Below are 16,328 nucleotides of genomic sequence, written 5' to 3'. Positions count from 1 at the left end.
TATTTTTGGTAAGTATTATTGTGAGTGAATATAATAGATGTTTTTTCTCAGAAAGCATAAGGAATATCTTGAAGAAATTCATTGAGGAAAGAAAAAGAGTGATCATTGCCTCACGGGAGAACATAATCGGTTGTTTGCTGATTGGTTTGAAAGAAAAGTTGGTTTCCCTTATTTCGACTTTTACTATGAGTTTTATTTTATATAATTAATGTAATACACTTCTGCTTTACACGTTTTGCTTAATGCACATATATATATATATCAATTGCTTTTGGATGTATATCATTTGGTTTAATTATTCATGTTCTATCTACATGTTCTATTAGTTGCATATATTTGTACTAATATTTTGTTGCAATTTATAGATTAAAGGATTGAAATGGCAGCTAAGAAGCAGAAAAAGTCCAAGAAAAGTAGTGAATATAAAAACAGCCGAGGAAGCCAATGAGTTACCTCTACAGATCAAAGCAGCAGAATAATATGATTAGTCTGAAGGACCAAAAGAAATACCAAATGAAGCATCTGACTTTGTACCAGCAGCTAAGAAGCTAAAAAAGCCGAAGAGAAGTAGGGAATCTAGAATAGCAGAAGATGCCAGTGGTCAGTCTCAAGGACCAAAAGAAATACCAAATGAAACAGAAACTCAACCAGCAACCAGTACTGAAACTTTAAAACAGAGGTATGGATCTGCGCGAGGTATTTCAAGAATGTACAAAGTGGTGATCAAGAAAGCTCAGGGAAAGAAAATTAAAGTTAGATGCAATATGTATGGAGAGCCTCAAGGAGATACTAGACACAACTTTCAGTCCTACATTGGGATGCTAGCTAGAACTATGATTCCAATCGATATTGCAAGTTGGCCTAAGGTGGATCGGGAATTAAAAGCCAACTTATGGTCTGATATTGAGGTAAAAATTGTACATGTTCTTAGGATAATGTACAATTGTTGTTACATTTGTTTTTAATTGTTGTTACATCTATTTTTAATTGTCTTCAGAGTACATTTAAAATTCCTCCCGAATGTGAGGCTTTGGTGCTAAAGTCGACAGGAGTGAAGTGAAGGCAATTCAAAACTATGTTGACTTCCGACTATGTCATGCCATTTGTTGGACAGAAGAAAAAGCTTAGGAAACCTCCAAAGAAATATTCCTATGTGAGCAAGGATTCTTGGAAAAAATTTGTTGCAGATAGGACTCCGAAGAAGTGGGAGGTATAAAAAATTTATAAATATTGTTTTTAATAGGACTACAATAAAACTAAAAAAATATTATTAATTTAGTGATATGAATTGAACATATGACATATTAATAAATTAAGCACATCAAACATAGTTAATTAGTTATAAATTTATAAAGATTATAAACTTATAAATTTATAAATATTATAAATTTGTAAAAAATTGCCACTAGTTTTTATTTAATTATCTTGAGGTGCAAGTGATAATATTATTTTGCTACAACCATTGCGTAAGGATCAGAGCGGGCGGGTGAAAAAGCGGAAATATCCACACCGCATGTCGAGGAAAGGGTATATCGGTTTAAAGAAGAGGAAGAAAGAAACTATCAATGTTGTTGCATTTTTTGTTTGTTTTTCATGAATTTTAAATATTTCTATATTTTAAACAGATAAAAGCAGGGAGGTTACAACTTGGGGAGAAGAAAGATAAGGCGATTTTTTGGCAGAAGGGCCGTAAGAAAAAAATGGGACATATGACAAAGAAGTGGAAGAAATAAATGCCAAAATTGTAAGTAAAATATTTTAGTAGAATTTACAAGAAGGGAAACAAGTAATTTTACTTTTTTTTCTTATTTTATGTTGACAGGATGCCTTGCTGGAGAAGAAGGAAAATGGAGAATTTCAATCACTGGGTGTTGTATATGTGTTGAGCACGGCCTTGGAAATTCCTGAGCATTCAGGACGGGTTCGAGGCGTTGAAGGGTTCGTCACCCCAACATTATTTTTCAATTTTACCTAAGGAGAAACGAACAAGAATTACAAAGGCTGAGCTGATGGACCGTGATCGACAGAGGGATTATGAGATGGAGATATTAAGGAAGGAATTCACGACACAGATTGAAGCTCTAAAGGCTCAATTTTCTCCAAATTTATCTGAGAAAGCAGCATCATGTCATGGAATCCTTGATGAAGGTGTAAAAGCAACTGTTGCGAAGGAATTATTGGTGGCTGAAGATGACAATGAATGCATTGCTTTTGACAAAGATCCATCTAACCCAAAGGTAATAAGCATGTAGTATCAAAATGTGATAGTGCACACAATACATTTTTGCAAAAATTAATTTTTTATGTCTTCCCTTATAAATGTAAGGTGAAAAAAAATGTGAGCTGGCTGTGGACAATATTGAGAACAAGGTTGCATTTGGGATGGTTTTGGAAGACTTGGAGTGCCTATGCCAGCTGGGTGTGTTCGTGTTTTGGTGGATGACGGCATCCAGGAGGAAGCCTTGGTTCCCGTACCCGTAAGTGGTGAAATAGAGACGATCTGCCAAGCTGGTGGCTCACATTTAGCTTGGCCTCGGGACATGGTAATCTTCCCGACTGTAATTAAAAAGGTATGTTGACGCCAATAATTTCTCATATTATGTTCAGAAAAGGGGTTTGTATATTTAATAAATGATTGATTAATTAATTTTAGAAAAAGGTTAAGGAAATACCTTTGTCAAAAGTAAAAAGTGAGTTTCTATGCCTGCAAGAAGAATTTGACAGGGCAAAGATACATAAGAACGTGCCGAGTTGCTTCAATTTGTTATACAAACATGTGAAAACATTCATTAAAGCTACTGGGGCCTTTTTGCCGATTCCGTGCAATGTAGAGGTCTTTGGAGTAGAGAAAAAAATATTTGTTTTGGATGAAAATATAATTGCCTTGTTAGAGTATGACATGATCAGACAATCCACAATAGCGGCATACATGTCATAAGCATAGCTTTATTTTAATTTTTTTATTCTGCACAAATGCATACGCTGATGAGCCCATTTTTTATCTACTTGCATACTGTGGTCACTGAGAATGATGATTTAGATCTGTTTGCCTTCTGAGATCCTGGAGTTACATTTTCCCTCAATAAAGGTTTTGAATCTTACATTGTCAATCGGTTGAAAGAGGGGAATGTTGATAGTGTATTCTTCCTTCCACATAAAGAGAAGTAAATCTTTACTTGTTACAATTAATTTTTAGGTAATTTTTCCCGCACATTCTAACTTTATTATATTTGTTTTAAAAAATAGTCAAAATTGGATTTTAGTCATAATATGGGAGAGTGACATCTATATCTGCAATCCTTTGTCTCAGCCACATCATTTTCCTAAGTTGGAAAAAAGCACTGTCAAGATAATCACTATGTGTACATGTTTCAATTTTGAAATATATGCTTCTAGATTATTTTTAGGTATTTATTTTGACATTGTGTCATTCTATCACGTAGCGCAATAAAATCTTTTAATGCCAAAACTGGAAGGGGAAATAAGCCTGCAAAAATAAAGAATCTTGTTGTAAGTTTTGCATTTAGTTTGTCTCTCCATATTGGCGAAGTCCCCTTTTTTTGGTTCTGACTTTGATTTTTGTTGTTTTGTAACGGGATCGCCCAAATAGCCCGGTGGTCATAAATGCGGCTACATCGTCCTGCGCTATATGAAAGATATTATTTTAGAAAGAGAAATGACATTTAGAACCAAGGTATATCTAATTCACGTGTTAACTATTAAAATAAACAGTTCTGTATAATTCATGTGCTAATTCTTTGTCACGTTTATTAAAAATTAGTGGGCGACCAAGACCCGGTTGTCTTATACGACGGACGAGCTTGACGAGGTGTGAATGGAGGCTGCAGAATATATCCAGTAGTTGATATGAAGTTTTTAAAGCCGGATCTTAATTTTTGCAAACTAGTAAAAGGGAACAATATGCTTTTGCAAACTTTAGTGGTTGCTTATTTGGTATGTTTAAATATGCACTAGGAAGTGCTACTTGTTTTGGTTCCTCTTATGTTGGTCAATTTTAGACAAATATATTAATTTGTATAAATTTTAGTTGGAAGATGGAGATGCATATGGATGGTGGATTGGATTTTGGTTGTAGATATACGGATGTTGGTTGTTTGTTGGACGTTGGAATGGTTAGATGTTGGTTGTTGGAGAATGTGGTTGGATTTTGGTTGTAGACATGGAAGTTGATTTAGTATATTTCTGGTTGTTTGTTGGATGTTCATTTGGTATTTTTTTTTATTTTTTCTGGGTTTATTCACAAATGCACAGGCTTATTATTTTTAGAAAAAGAACTCAAACATCGGTTCTTGTTATAAAACTGATGTGAAGCAACTAAAAACACATCACCTGCTTAAACTAAAAACGATGTCTAAACCAACAAAACAAATTGAATTATAGGATTGAAAATGATGTCTAAAATGTTAAAACACACCGCTTTTGTAAGTATATAAAAGTAAAACAAAAGAAAACTGATGTCTTTTAGAACAATGTACATAGGTTTCACTTAAGAAACTGATGTTAAAGTAGATGTTTCACATCGCTTCTTCAAACAAAACTGATGTTATAAGTTAATTTTAGCGTCGGTTAAGTAAATAAACCTATGTAAAATATGGACTAAGACATCGATTTTTTAAGAATCTGATGTCTATCAGTTAAAAGTTCTTCCCTGTTATATATTTAAAGTGCTTTTTAACCTCCTAAATACCATTTTTCACAATCTAGTTTTAACATGTTATTCAAAAAAGGGCTGATTATACATCAATTTACAAAGAAACCGATGTCTATTTACATCTTTAACATCGGCTAAAAACCGATGTTAAAGACCCCTACCTTTTTCTACACATGCGAGGACATTGGTTCGAAAAAAAGACATCAGTTTATAACCGATGTCTAAGGGCATTTTTCTAGTAGTGTGAAGAAGACGTTGGTGAGTAATGAGCTCGTAGACAACAAGAAGCGGAAGACGGATCATGAGTATGATGCCAAGGAGAAGTATCCTCGAACTGGAAAAAGCTTTGACTCCTCTTCTATGAAGAATCGGCTGCCAAGGTTCACTTAATATGCAAGGTTGAACGCTTCAAGGAGCCAAATTTTTATGGAAATTGAGAAGGACAAAGAGTTCAAATGGTCGAAGCCACTAAGGGGAGACCCCGAGAAAAGAGACAAGAGCCGGTACTGTAAATACCATAGAAATATTGGTCATAACACTGATGATTGTAGGAAACTCAAGGATGAGATTGAGTATTTGATCCGAAGAGGGAAGTTCGGACGTTTCACCAAGGGTGAAGAGGCTGAAGGCCAAAAAGGAGATAATGATCGAAGATATGACTATCAAAGTGGTAAAGACAGGGATCGTAACCCACAGCCCTGAGGGCCAGTGAACAACATGATCTTTGGAGGTCCTACAATAGCTGAAATTACAAAGAACTCTCAAAAAGCTTATGTGAGGGAGGTGATGAGTATAGTCAGAGAACCGTGTAAGCGATCAGAGTCAGAGATGACACTTGAGTTCAATGACCCAGACCTTGAAGGTTTGAAATTTGCTCGGGATGATCCTTTAGTTATCACACAAATTATTGAAAATTTTCCTATTATGAGGGTCCCAGTGGACAATGGAGCTTTCGTGGATATTCATTTCCATGACACATTCCTAAGGGTGGGCTATAATGATTCCCAACTGACTCCATTCGATACACCCATCTACGGGTTTAATCAAGTGGAATGCCAAGTAGAAGGAGTAATAAAACTTCCTCTAATTATTGGGAAGAGCCCAAGGAGGCCACACAAATGTTAAACTTTCAGGTTGTTAAGGCAGCCTCTAGTTATAACGCAATTATGGGTTAAACATGAATCCATGCATTTAAGGCCATGCCCTCAACCTACCATATGGTACTGAAGTCCCCAACTAGGAACGGTGTCAGTGAGGCAAAAGGAGATCAGAAAATGGTCCGTAATTGCTTTGTTGTAGCACTTAGGCCTGATGGAACTGGGGGGCAGGTCCTCCCTATAGAAGACATGGATGCCCGTGAGAATGAAGAACTTCAAGGGAAACTAGCAGAGGACTTAGTCCTAATTACCCTAGACTCCTTAGACCCAGAGAAGGTCACATATATTGGAGCATCTTTGGATAAACCCTTGAAGGGCCAATTGACAAATTTCTTACAAAACTTAGTGTCATGTTTGCTTGGAAGGTAGCTGATGTGCCTGGGATTGACCTCGACCTTATAACTCATAAGCTAAATGTCAATCTAACTCGGAAGGCCGTGAAGCAGAAGAAGAGAACTTTTGCCCCTGACACGCTGGAAGCCATTAAATAGGAGGTCGAGAAGCTCCAAGAAGTTGGATTTATTGAGGAAGCGTAATTCCCTAGGTTGTTGGCCAAACCCGTATTGGTCAAAAAGACCAATGAGAAGTAGAGGATGTGCATCGACTTCACTGACTTGAATGATGCTTATCCTAAGGACTGATATCCCCTACCAAGGATTGATACCCTAATCGATGCCACCACCGGGTATGAGATGCTGAGTTTCATGGATGGCTTCAGCGGTTATAATCAGATTTTAATGCATAAAAATGACACCCCAAGGTATCTTTCATAACTGACTTTGGTGTCTTTTGTTATCTTGTTATGACTTTTGGACTTAAGAATGCAGGAGCTACTTACCAATGGTTAGTAAATAAGATATTTTCCCATCTAATTAAGAAGACCATGGAGATCTATGTTGATGAAATGTTAGTCATAAGCCTAGCCAAGGCCGATCATATTAATCATCTCAAAGAGGCATTCAAAGTGCTGAAGCACCATAAGATGATGTTGAACCCAACCAAGTGTGCTTTTGGTGTTGGGTCTCGAAAATTTTTGGGTCACATGGTCTCGAAGAGGGTAATCGAGGCCAACCCTCACAAGATCAAAGCCATCCTAGACATAGAGCCACCACACTCCATCTAGGACGTTCAGAAGCTGACAGGTAGAATCGCAGCTCTAGGGAGGTTTATATCTAATTCTGGAGACAAATGCCTGCCCTTTTTCAAAACCCTTAAGAAGGTGAAGAATTTTGAATGGACAGCTGAGAGCCAAGAGGCCTTTGAACAGCTGAAGAAGTACATGACTGAGGCTTTGTTGCTGGCCAAACCTAGTCTGGAGGACACCCTTTATTTATACCTAGCAGTATCTGAACAAGCCGTGAGTGCAATACTAATAAAGGAAGAACAGAAACTCCAGAAACCTGTCTACTATGTAAGCAAGGTGCTCCATGGAGCAGAGTTGAATTACTCTACCACTGAGAAATTCACGCTTTCCCTCATCACAATGTCAAGAAAGTTAAGGCCATACTTCCAAGAACACAAGATCAAAGTCCTGACGGACCAACCATTGAGAAACATTCTTCATAGCTCAAAGGCCAGTGAAAGGATCATCAAATGGATGATTGAGTTAGGAGAATTTGACATCAAGTATAAGCCTCGAACAGCCATCAAGGCTCAGGCCTTAGAATACTTCGTGGTCGAATGCACCATTAGCAACCAAGAAGTCGGTGGGCAATAGATAGTAACCCCAGAAAAAGGAGGAGAGAAAGATAAAAGTACGACTCTGAAAGAGTATTCGGTTCTCCATTTTGACGGAGCGTCCAAAATAAAATCTAGTGGTGCAGACCTAGTCTTGCAAAGCCCCAAAGGGTTCATGATTGAGTATGCTTTGAATTTGGACTTCCCAACTACGAATAACGAAGCAGAATATAAAGCTTTGATAGCCGGCTTAGGCTTGGCTAGAGCCGTGATGGCCAAAAACATTAAGATCTGTGGAGACTCAAGACTTGTAGTTGCTCAAGTAAATGGAGAGTTTGAGGCCAAGGATGATACTATGACCAAGTACATAGAGTCGTGAATGGAATACTGACTCAGTTTAATGAATGGTACGCTGAACACGTTCCGAGAGAGGAGAACAATATGGCTGATTTCCTATCTAAGTTCTCCTCGTCTAAAATTGAGAACTATCCGAGAAGTATATACTTCCAGGTCCTGAAGACCCCTATTATACATGTCATAAATTTGATAGCAACAGTTGGTGTGGCAAGTTGTTGGATAGATCCAATCAAAACCCACCTTGAGACTGGATGGCTTCCCGATGATGCCAAGGAGGAATGCAAGTTGTCGGTGAGAGTATTGAGATATTCATTGATTGAAGGCCTTCTGTACGAAAGGTCCCTTGTTATTCCATACTTAAAGAGCTTGAGATCTCTTGAAGCAGATGAGACACTTAAGGAAGCCCATGAGGGGATTTGTGGACAGCACTTGAGAGGCAGGGCCCTCGCTCACAAGATAACTCGATTGGGATTCTACTGGCCAACTATGCTAACCGATGCAAAGGCTTATGTAAAGAAATAAAACATATGCCAGGGGCACGCTCCGATAGTTTGATAGCCCGAGAGAGGTTTACATCCATCAGAACACCCATCCTATTTATAATGTGAGGAATGGACATACTTGGTCAATTTCCCTTGGCATCGGGACATAGGAAGTTCATTGTGGTAGCCATTGACTACTTCACATAGTGGATTGATGCTAAAGCACAAGCCAAGATAACCACCGAGCAGATTACCCAATTCTTCTAGGAGAATGTGATATGCTGGTTTGGTATCCCACGAATCCTTGTCACGGATAATGGGCGAAAATTTGATAAAGTAGAATTTAGAGAATATTATGATGATAACTGTTATGATGATAAAGTAAAAACATATCCCGAGGTTGATTTCCTCTTATCCCTATCTGATTGGAAATCTGAATCAGTATATCCCAAAGGAAATAGATCTGAGGCCTTGTAAATTAACATATACTCCTTAGTCCTTCTCAGGTACTTGAGTATAGTTTTTACTGCACTCCAATGTTCCTGACCTGGGTTCGACTGATATCTACTAACCATGCCTATAGCAAAGCAGATGTCAGGCCTCGTACATAACGTAGCATACATTAAGCTTCCACATGCTGAAGTATAAGGAACTGCTTTCATGCTCTCTATATCCTTAGGTGTCGAAGGACACTGCTTCTTAGATAGAGTAACTCCATGCTTAAAAGGTAGAAAACCTTTCTTGGAGTTCTGCATGTTAAAACGAGCTAATATTTCATCAATGTAGGGCTCTTGAGATAAAGCCAACATCCTTTTCTTGCGATCCCTTATAACTTTGATCCCAAGGATGTATGCCGCTTCACCTAAGTCCTTCATGCAAATTATTTGAACAACCATGCCTTTACTGATGACAACATCTCAACATTGTTTCCAATGAGTAAAATGTCATCTACATATAGTACTAGAAAAACCACTGCATTACCTTCACTTCTCTTATACACGCACGATTCGCTTGGACTTTGATCAAATCCATATGACTGGACTGCCTGATCAAAACGAATATTCCAGTCTCTAGAAGCTTGTTTAAGTCCATAAATAGACCTCTTAAGCTTACATACCAGATGCTCTTGGCCTTCCTTAATGAATCCTTTTGGTTGCTGCATATAGATGGTTTCTTCAAGACTTCCATTAAGAAAAGCTGTCTTGACATCCATTTGCCAAATCTCATAATCGAGATGAGCTGCTATAGATAAAAGAATACGGATTGACTTAAGCATGACTACCGGTGAAAAGGTTTCCTCATAATCGATACCTTCTTTCTGAGTATACCCTTTCGCAACAAGTCTTGCTTTCCAGGCTTTCACCTTTTTATCTAATCCCCTCTTTTTCTTGTAGATCCACTTACATCCAATAGGTTTTATACCTTTGGGTGGTTCCACAAGCTCCCAGACCTGATTAGAATACATTGATTCTATCTCAGATTCCTTCGCCTTTTGCCAAAGATCTGCATCTTTGTCTGGTACTGCCTCTTCGTATGTACGGGGATCATCATAATGTTCACCAGAGACCAAGTCTGAAGACTCTCCCAAAAACATGAATCTATCAGGCTGTTGAACAACCCTCCCACTACGACGAGGCATTGGTGCGGTATTAGTGACATGTTGTAAATTTTGTTGTGGTTGTTCTACTTGTACTATAGCTTCATGGGTATTACCTGTCCCTCACACTAGTTCCTCTAAAACAACACTGCTCATGGGTTTGTGATTCATTATATATTCCTCCTCTAAGAATCTTGTATTGGTGCTAACAATGACATCCCGATTCTTCGGACTATAAAATAAATATCCTTTCATTCCCATGGGATAGCCTACAAACAACTTTACTACTGTACGAGATTCTAACTTAGTCGCGTTCTTGTTCAGCACATGTGCTGGACAACCCCATATTCGAATATGTCTTAGACTCGGTTTATCCCCGGTCCACAATTCTAAGGGGGTTTTAGGAACCGACTTAGAAGGTACTAAGTTCAGAAGATAAGCTGATGTCTCTAAGGCATGTCCCCAAAATGACTTGGGTAAATCTGAATAACTCATCATCGATCTAACACTCTCTAAAAGAGTCCGGTTCCTTCTCTCTGCTACACTGTTCTGCTAGGGTGTGCCTGGTACAGTTAACTGGGATTCTATCCCATTTTCTGATAAATATTCCCTAAATCCTCCAAGCAAGTATTCGCCACCACGATCTGATCGTAATGACTTCATACTTTTATTAAGTCGCTTCTCCGTTTTAGCTTTGTACTCTTTGAACTTATCAAAGCACTCAGACTTACGGCGCAACAAATAAACGTACCCATATCTAGAATAATCATCAATGAAAGTGACGAAATATTCATAACCACCTCTTGCTTGGATATTCATGGGTCCACATAAATCAGAGTGAACTAATTCTAACAGTTGTTTGGCTCTATTCCCCTTTGCCTTGAAAGGCCTATTAGTCATTTTACCTTCCAAGCATGATTGACAAACTGGAAATGGCTCCACTGCCAATGAGCTTAAAGGCCCGTCTACTACCAATCTTTGAATCCTCCTCAAGTTAATATGACCTAATCTCAAGTGCCAAAGATATGTTTGGTTCATACTAGAAGGTTCCTTTCTTTTATTAGAGTTAGTAGATGTGTTGTTCAATTCCCTAAATTGCAGTTGCAGTGCAGGTTGACTAGGATTAATTATATACAAATTGTCTTGCAATGTAGCAGAACATATAATTCGTTTATTCATCATAATAGAAATATTACGATCCAAACAAACATTATAACCATCCAAAGCAAGTTTAGAAACCGAAATTAAATTCCTTCTAAAAGAAGGTACATAAAGACAATTGTTCAAAACCAAAATCCTATCAGAACCAAAAGATAAATGAATAACTCCTACTGCAACTACTGCTACTTTCGTAGCATCTCCCATGAACACGTATATCTCACCATCTCTAAGCATTCTGGATAGCCGGAACCCCTGCATAGAATTACAAACATGATCAGTGGCTCCTGTATCTACACACCAAGTGCTCGTAGATATAGCCGCTATAAATGTTTCTGTAACTAGAGAAAGAGACATACCAGTTTTGTTTGTCTTCTTAGGAAGAGGACAATCCTGTTTCCAGTGACATGACTGTTTGCATCTGAAGCACTTTCCCTTAGGTTTTTTCACACCACCCTGAACTCCCACTGCCTTCACAGCTTTCTGTGTCTGAGCCTTTTTCTTCTTCTTAATACCTTTCGGTTTGGAGGAAGAACCTTTCTCAGCCACATTCACTTGAACACTCTGCCGAAATAATCCTTCAGCTGCCTGAAGTTCTGTCAGTAGTTCCGCGAGACTATACTGCCTCTTGTTCATGTTGTAATTCAAGTGGAACTGCTCAAAACTCTTGGACAAGCTCATAACGATAATGTCAATCTGGGTTTCCCCATCAAGTTCAGCACCAAGGATCTCTATCTCATTCAGATGTGACATCATCTTGAGAACATGATCCCTTACAGGTGTGCCTTCAGCCATCTGAGTGTTCATTAAAGCCTTCATGGCTACTTGCCTAGCAGCCCTATTCTGATCTCCAAAAAGTTCCTTGAGATTAAAGAGCATATCCGAAGCAGTGGCCATAGACTGATGTTGATACTGCAAAACACCCGACATTGCTGCGAGAATGTAACATCGCGACATCTCATCAGCCTTAATCCACCGTTTATAATACTCTTTCTCATCTCCAGGAGTATCAGCAGCAGGCTGATCAGGCTTGGGTTCATAAGTGCAAAACTTGTACTCCTCAGCAGTCAACACAATGTCCAAATTTTGTTTCCATTCAATATAGTTAGGTCCGGTAAGTTTGTTATCCTTAAGTATGGTGAATAGTGGATTAAAGCCCATTTTATCCTGAGAATCATGCATAAAAACATCACATAAGGGTGCATTAATTATTAAGAGCTATTGATTCCTCTAACAATTATTAAAATTAAATACACTAACATCTAAACACCATAAGTTTCTTGTACGCCACGATGTGTGACATGTATACAACCTAATTTTGTTTAAATGTCACTTCGGTCCTATTACTAAACAATATGTCACGTTGGGGTGGACTATATTATTTTTCATAGCTAAGTGTATACCATCATCAAATCTTAAATTATTCGAAATCTATGGAACTTGGTACGCCACGATGGGCGGCGTGTATACCTTCCAATATTCGTAATTTTACCTTGAATAGAATACTTCAATTCAATATTCATCAATAGTTTGATTTCCAGGTAGTGGAGGAGTCACATCGGTCTCGCTTAATACCCACAACCTTACAAGTTCGATGAACCCGTTTTTGACAAAATCGCCCCATATCAGAAATAAAGAAAATTCGTATTTATTCCTTTTTAAAATTTATTAATTTAAGAAGTTTGTTCTAGTAATTTCTATAACATTCTAGACACCATAAATTACATGCCACGATGGGTGACGTATATATAATTTATATTCGTCTTTATGTTAAATTACATACAAACAATAATGGAGACCATGGGATTTAATTTCATATTAATTCCCTCTCCCACTTAGAATTTTTATTAAAATTGAGGAATTTTAAAATTAAATGGGGCCCTATGTCGTTACAATTATGTCTAACATGCATTCAAAATACACACATAATTTTAGCAACATATACCATTTAATTAAAGCAATAAATAAAATTTATGTCCATGTCGTCTTAATTATGTTAAACATGCAATTTTAAAGGAATTACACACATAATTAATGACACACATAATCAATAAATTTAAAGCAATAAATAAAAAATTAATGGAAAAAATTAAAATAAATTTTCCACTATTATGGCCCTTTGAAAAAAAATCCAGCTCTCGAGAAAATGATTTCTGCCGCCAGCACCTGTTGCGCATGCCAGACCTGCGTTACAACCAATCTGGGTGTGTTGCGCAGGTACGGCCTGCGTTACAGCCAAAATAGGCATGTTGCGCAGGTTCGGCCTGTGTTACCGCCATAACTTCACCTGTTGTGCAGGTCCGGCCTGCGTTACCCCTGTTTCTCTAGATTTTGCACGCGCCAGCCGCCAGTGCCCTTTCTGTTGAGTTTTGTTTTGGTTTGTTCGATCCGAACACCAACAGCATCCCCTTGTAATTGCACAGCGGAACAAAAAACCACCAGAATTGATTTCCGATCGCACATAATTATTACAAAATACCCGGAACAATTACAAAAAAATAGATCTAATACAAAACTAATTTTGTAAAATCTATTCTAACACGATCAACCCTCGTGTAAATTATAACCACGATTAAACCACGTGGAAACCAAAACAAAAAATTAACCACGATTAAACCACGTGGGATCCACACACATAATTAAATTATACATGGCCATAATAGTGGATTAACAACCTGCATCAAAACCAATACAAGCAAAACACTATATACACGCATATATAATTACGACATGGACATTATATCATAAAACGTAGAACCCATTACCAGGCTCTTGATACCAATTGTTGGGAACCACGGCCTTGGGGTGTTACTACGTTTTACGATAAAGATTACGAAAAGAAAATCACCTTGTTAATGGTTGATTCCACGCTCTTCTATTGTATTCCCAAATTTCCTTGAGTGAAGTGTGGCCTCCGTCTTCTCAAGTTATCCTCTCTTCTTGCTCCTTGGTGGCTACAATATGTTTTCACACCCTACCAAGCAAGAAGAGAATAAGAATATATATAGGCTACAATAGGGACCATGTATAATTAGGTTGGGCCTTCTAATTACATCTTGAGCCTAGCCCAATTTATTAAATATTAATTCAATCCACTAAAGAATTAATATTTGCACTACCTTTCCTAATACCGCAATTTAATTAATTCGGTTCCAATATTATTTGCTTATTAAATTCCCCATGTTTAAAATATCACATGTCCATTAATTAAATAAATTACTGATAATTTATTTAATTAATATCTTTTATCCTTGATCATCCACTTAACCTTTATTTAATTATGCCAGAATAAATTCCACCTGCAGGGTTTCACATAATTAAATCTTTTTGAGCTTTCAAGGGGACATCATTAACCCGAATATTATCAGGACATGGATTCCTTCAATAAATAATATCCACCATGTATATAATTCCATCACCAAAAATATAATGATATAATTCAAAAGAATTACTTCATTTATAAATCAAAGCTTGTAAATAATATACACGTGTCAATTATTATTTCCGGATTAAGAACCTAAGCATTAATAATAACATAGAATCTTAGTTCTCCTTCTTAATTAGTATTAAGGGAATAATTATAAATTTGATCCTGTTTAATATACACAAAGTATACTAGTATTATTTATTAGTCAATATAAACTAATCTAAATAATACTACAGCCATACCAGTGGATTGTCCAGCACCACCTGTGTTGTGAACCTTATTATATTATATAACCGTATTTAATAATATAATATTCTGTATCCCATTTGATACTAGATTGTTCATAATATATAATATTAGACAACATGTAAACATTCAAATGATTCTCAATTAAACTGTCCAGAAATAAATGTATATACTTCAAATAAATATTTTCAGTATACACTCACAGATAACAACATAGAGCTTTGCTTCACCTCAGTTGCACACCCACGAGCAAATAGGCAGGTGAAAGTTGCTAATAGAATCATCCTTGATAGACTTAAGAAAAGGGTTGAACGCTCGAGGAACACTTGGGAAGACGAGGTACTGCCTACACTATAGGCGCATTATACCTCCTACAAAGTGAAAACTGAGATAATGCCCTCCAGACCTGGGGTATAAGTCTAGGGGTTACTAGCTAATCACCAAACCTGTACAACCTGTATAATATTTAAGCAGATATATATTTATAACGCCTTTAATACTAACCAGGATCTTTTTAGGTTAAAGTATGAAAACAAGAACCACAATCTAACTTTATTACAACCAAGATTTAAAACCTTACAAACTCTCTTTATTACAAACCATTGTCTAACCACTTTTAAACTACTTTTCTCAATTATTCAAACACACACATTAACTATCTACACCACACTTGCTCATGCAATTCAAAACTTTCCTCCTGATTTGGAATCAGCACTCTTGGTATGAGAGGGTCCCGGAGCTTGACTCGTTTCTTTACCACTCGAGTCGTGATAGGTTTCATTTTCCTTCTTAACTGAAAATAATAAAGTGAATAACAACAAAAAGGGGGTGAGCAATAAGTTGCTCAACAAGTCCTCAATATAAAAGCAGTGTTATAGTAAGTTAAATGAACCGGTATTTTGGTTACATCTGCAAAGATATAACCTTGCAAGAAAAGAACGAAGGCCATTATCGGTGATTATCAAACGAACTAAACTCGACACAAGTTCGCACCTATATCCTACTGATCAGCCAGGATACAGTGCAGATCCATATCTCAACGTATAAATATATTCGGGTACCCAGGCTCCACGGCCCAACACAAGGATCCGGCTAATTTCTGGTCCTTAGGATCAAGTGTATACCTGATCCCAATCGTCGCCATCCAGTCCATAGAGGAGCAACAGGAACAATCGGTATGCTTTGATATATCCCAACATTAGAATATATCAAGATATATGTATATATATATATATCTATTGGAATGTGAATAGAAAATTCAACGAATTAGGAGAAATCAGGAATCGAAATGAAATATGAATTAAGGCATGATAATTGTATATCAGTGTTTGTGAACAAGAATTATAAGTGTGTAATTATAATAAGGATCTGAAGTAATTTCACTATTCTGAAATTAGAATAAGGGAAAAACTTGCCTTTCACGCGATCTACCATAAGTACTTCACCATCCTCTATCACCGGCTCGACTCTCCTTGTTGGCTTCGCTTCTATCAAAGAAATAGACTTATTTAGCCATCCTGTATCTCAATCGAGTCTCAAACCGACTTCACATAAC

The 16,328-nt window shown here is 37.2% G+C and overlaps 1 protein-coding gene across 1 annotated transcript; it reads left to right on the top strand.

Moving 5' to 3' along the window:
* Positions 1 to 7,947: 7,947 nt before the first annotated feature.
* On the top strand, positions 7,948 to 8,385 carry LOC141673862 (uncharacterized). The gene has a single exon (XM_074480591.1). It carries the CDS (start codon positions 7,948 to 7,950, stop codon positions 8,383 to 8,385), a length of 438 nt encoding a protein of 145 aa, XP_074336692.1.
* The last annotated feature ends 7,943 nt before the right edge of the window (positions 8,386 to 16,328 follow it).

This window comes from Apium graveolens, chromosome 7 (genome assembly GCF_009905375.1).
Source record: "Apium graveolens cultivar Ventura chromosome 7, ASM990537v1, whole genome shotgun sequence".
Lineage (NCBI taxonomy): Eukaryota > Viridiplantae > Streptophyta > Magnoliopsida > Apiales > Apiaceae > Apium > Apium graveolens.
This window is presented reverse-complemented; position numbering and strand designations above follow the sequence as displayed.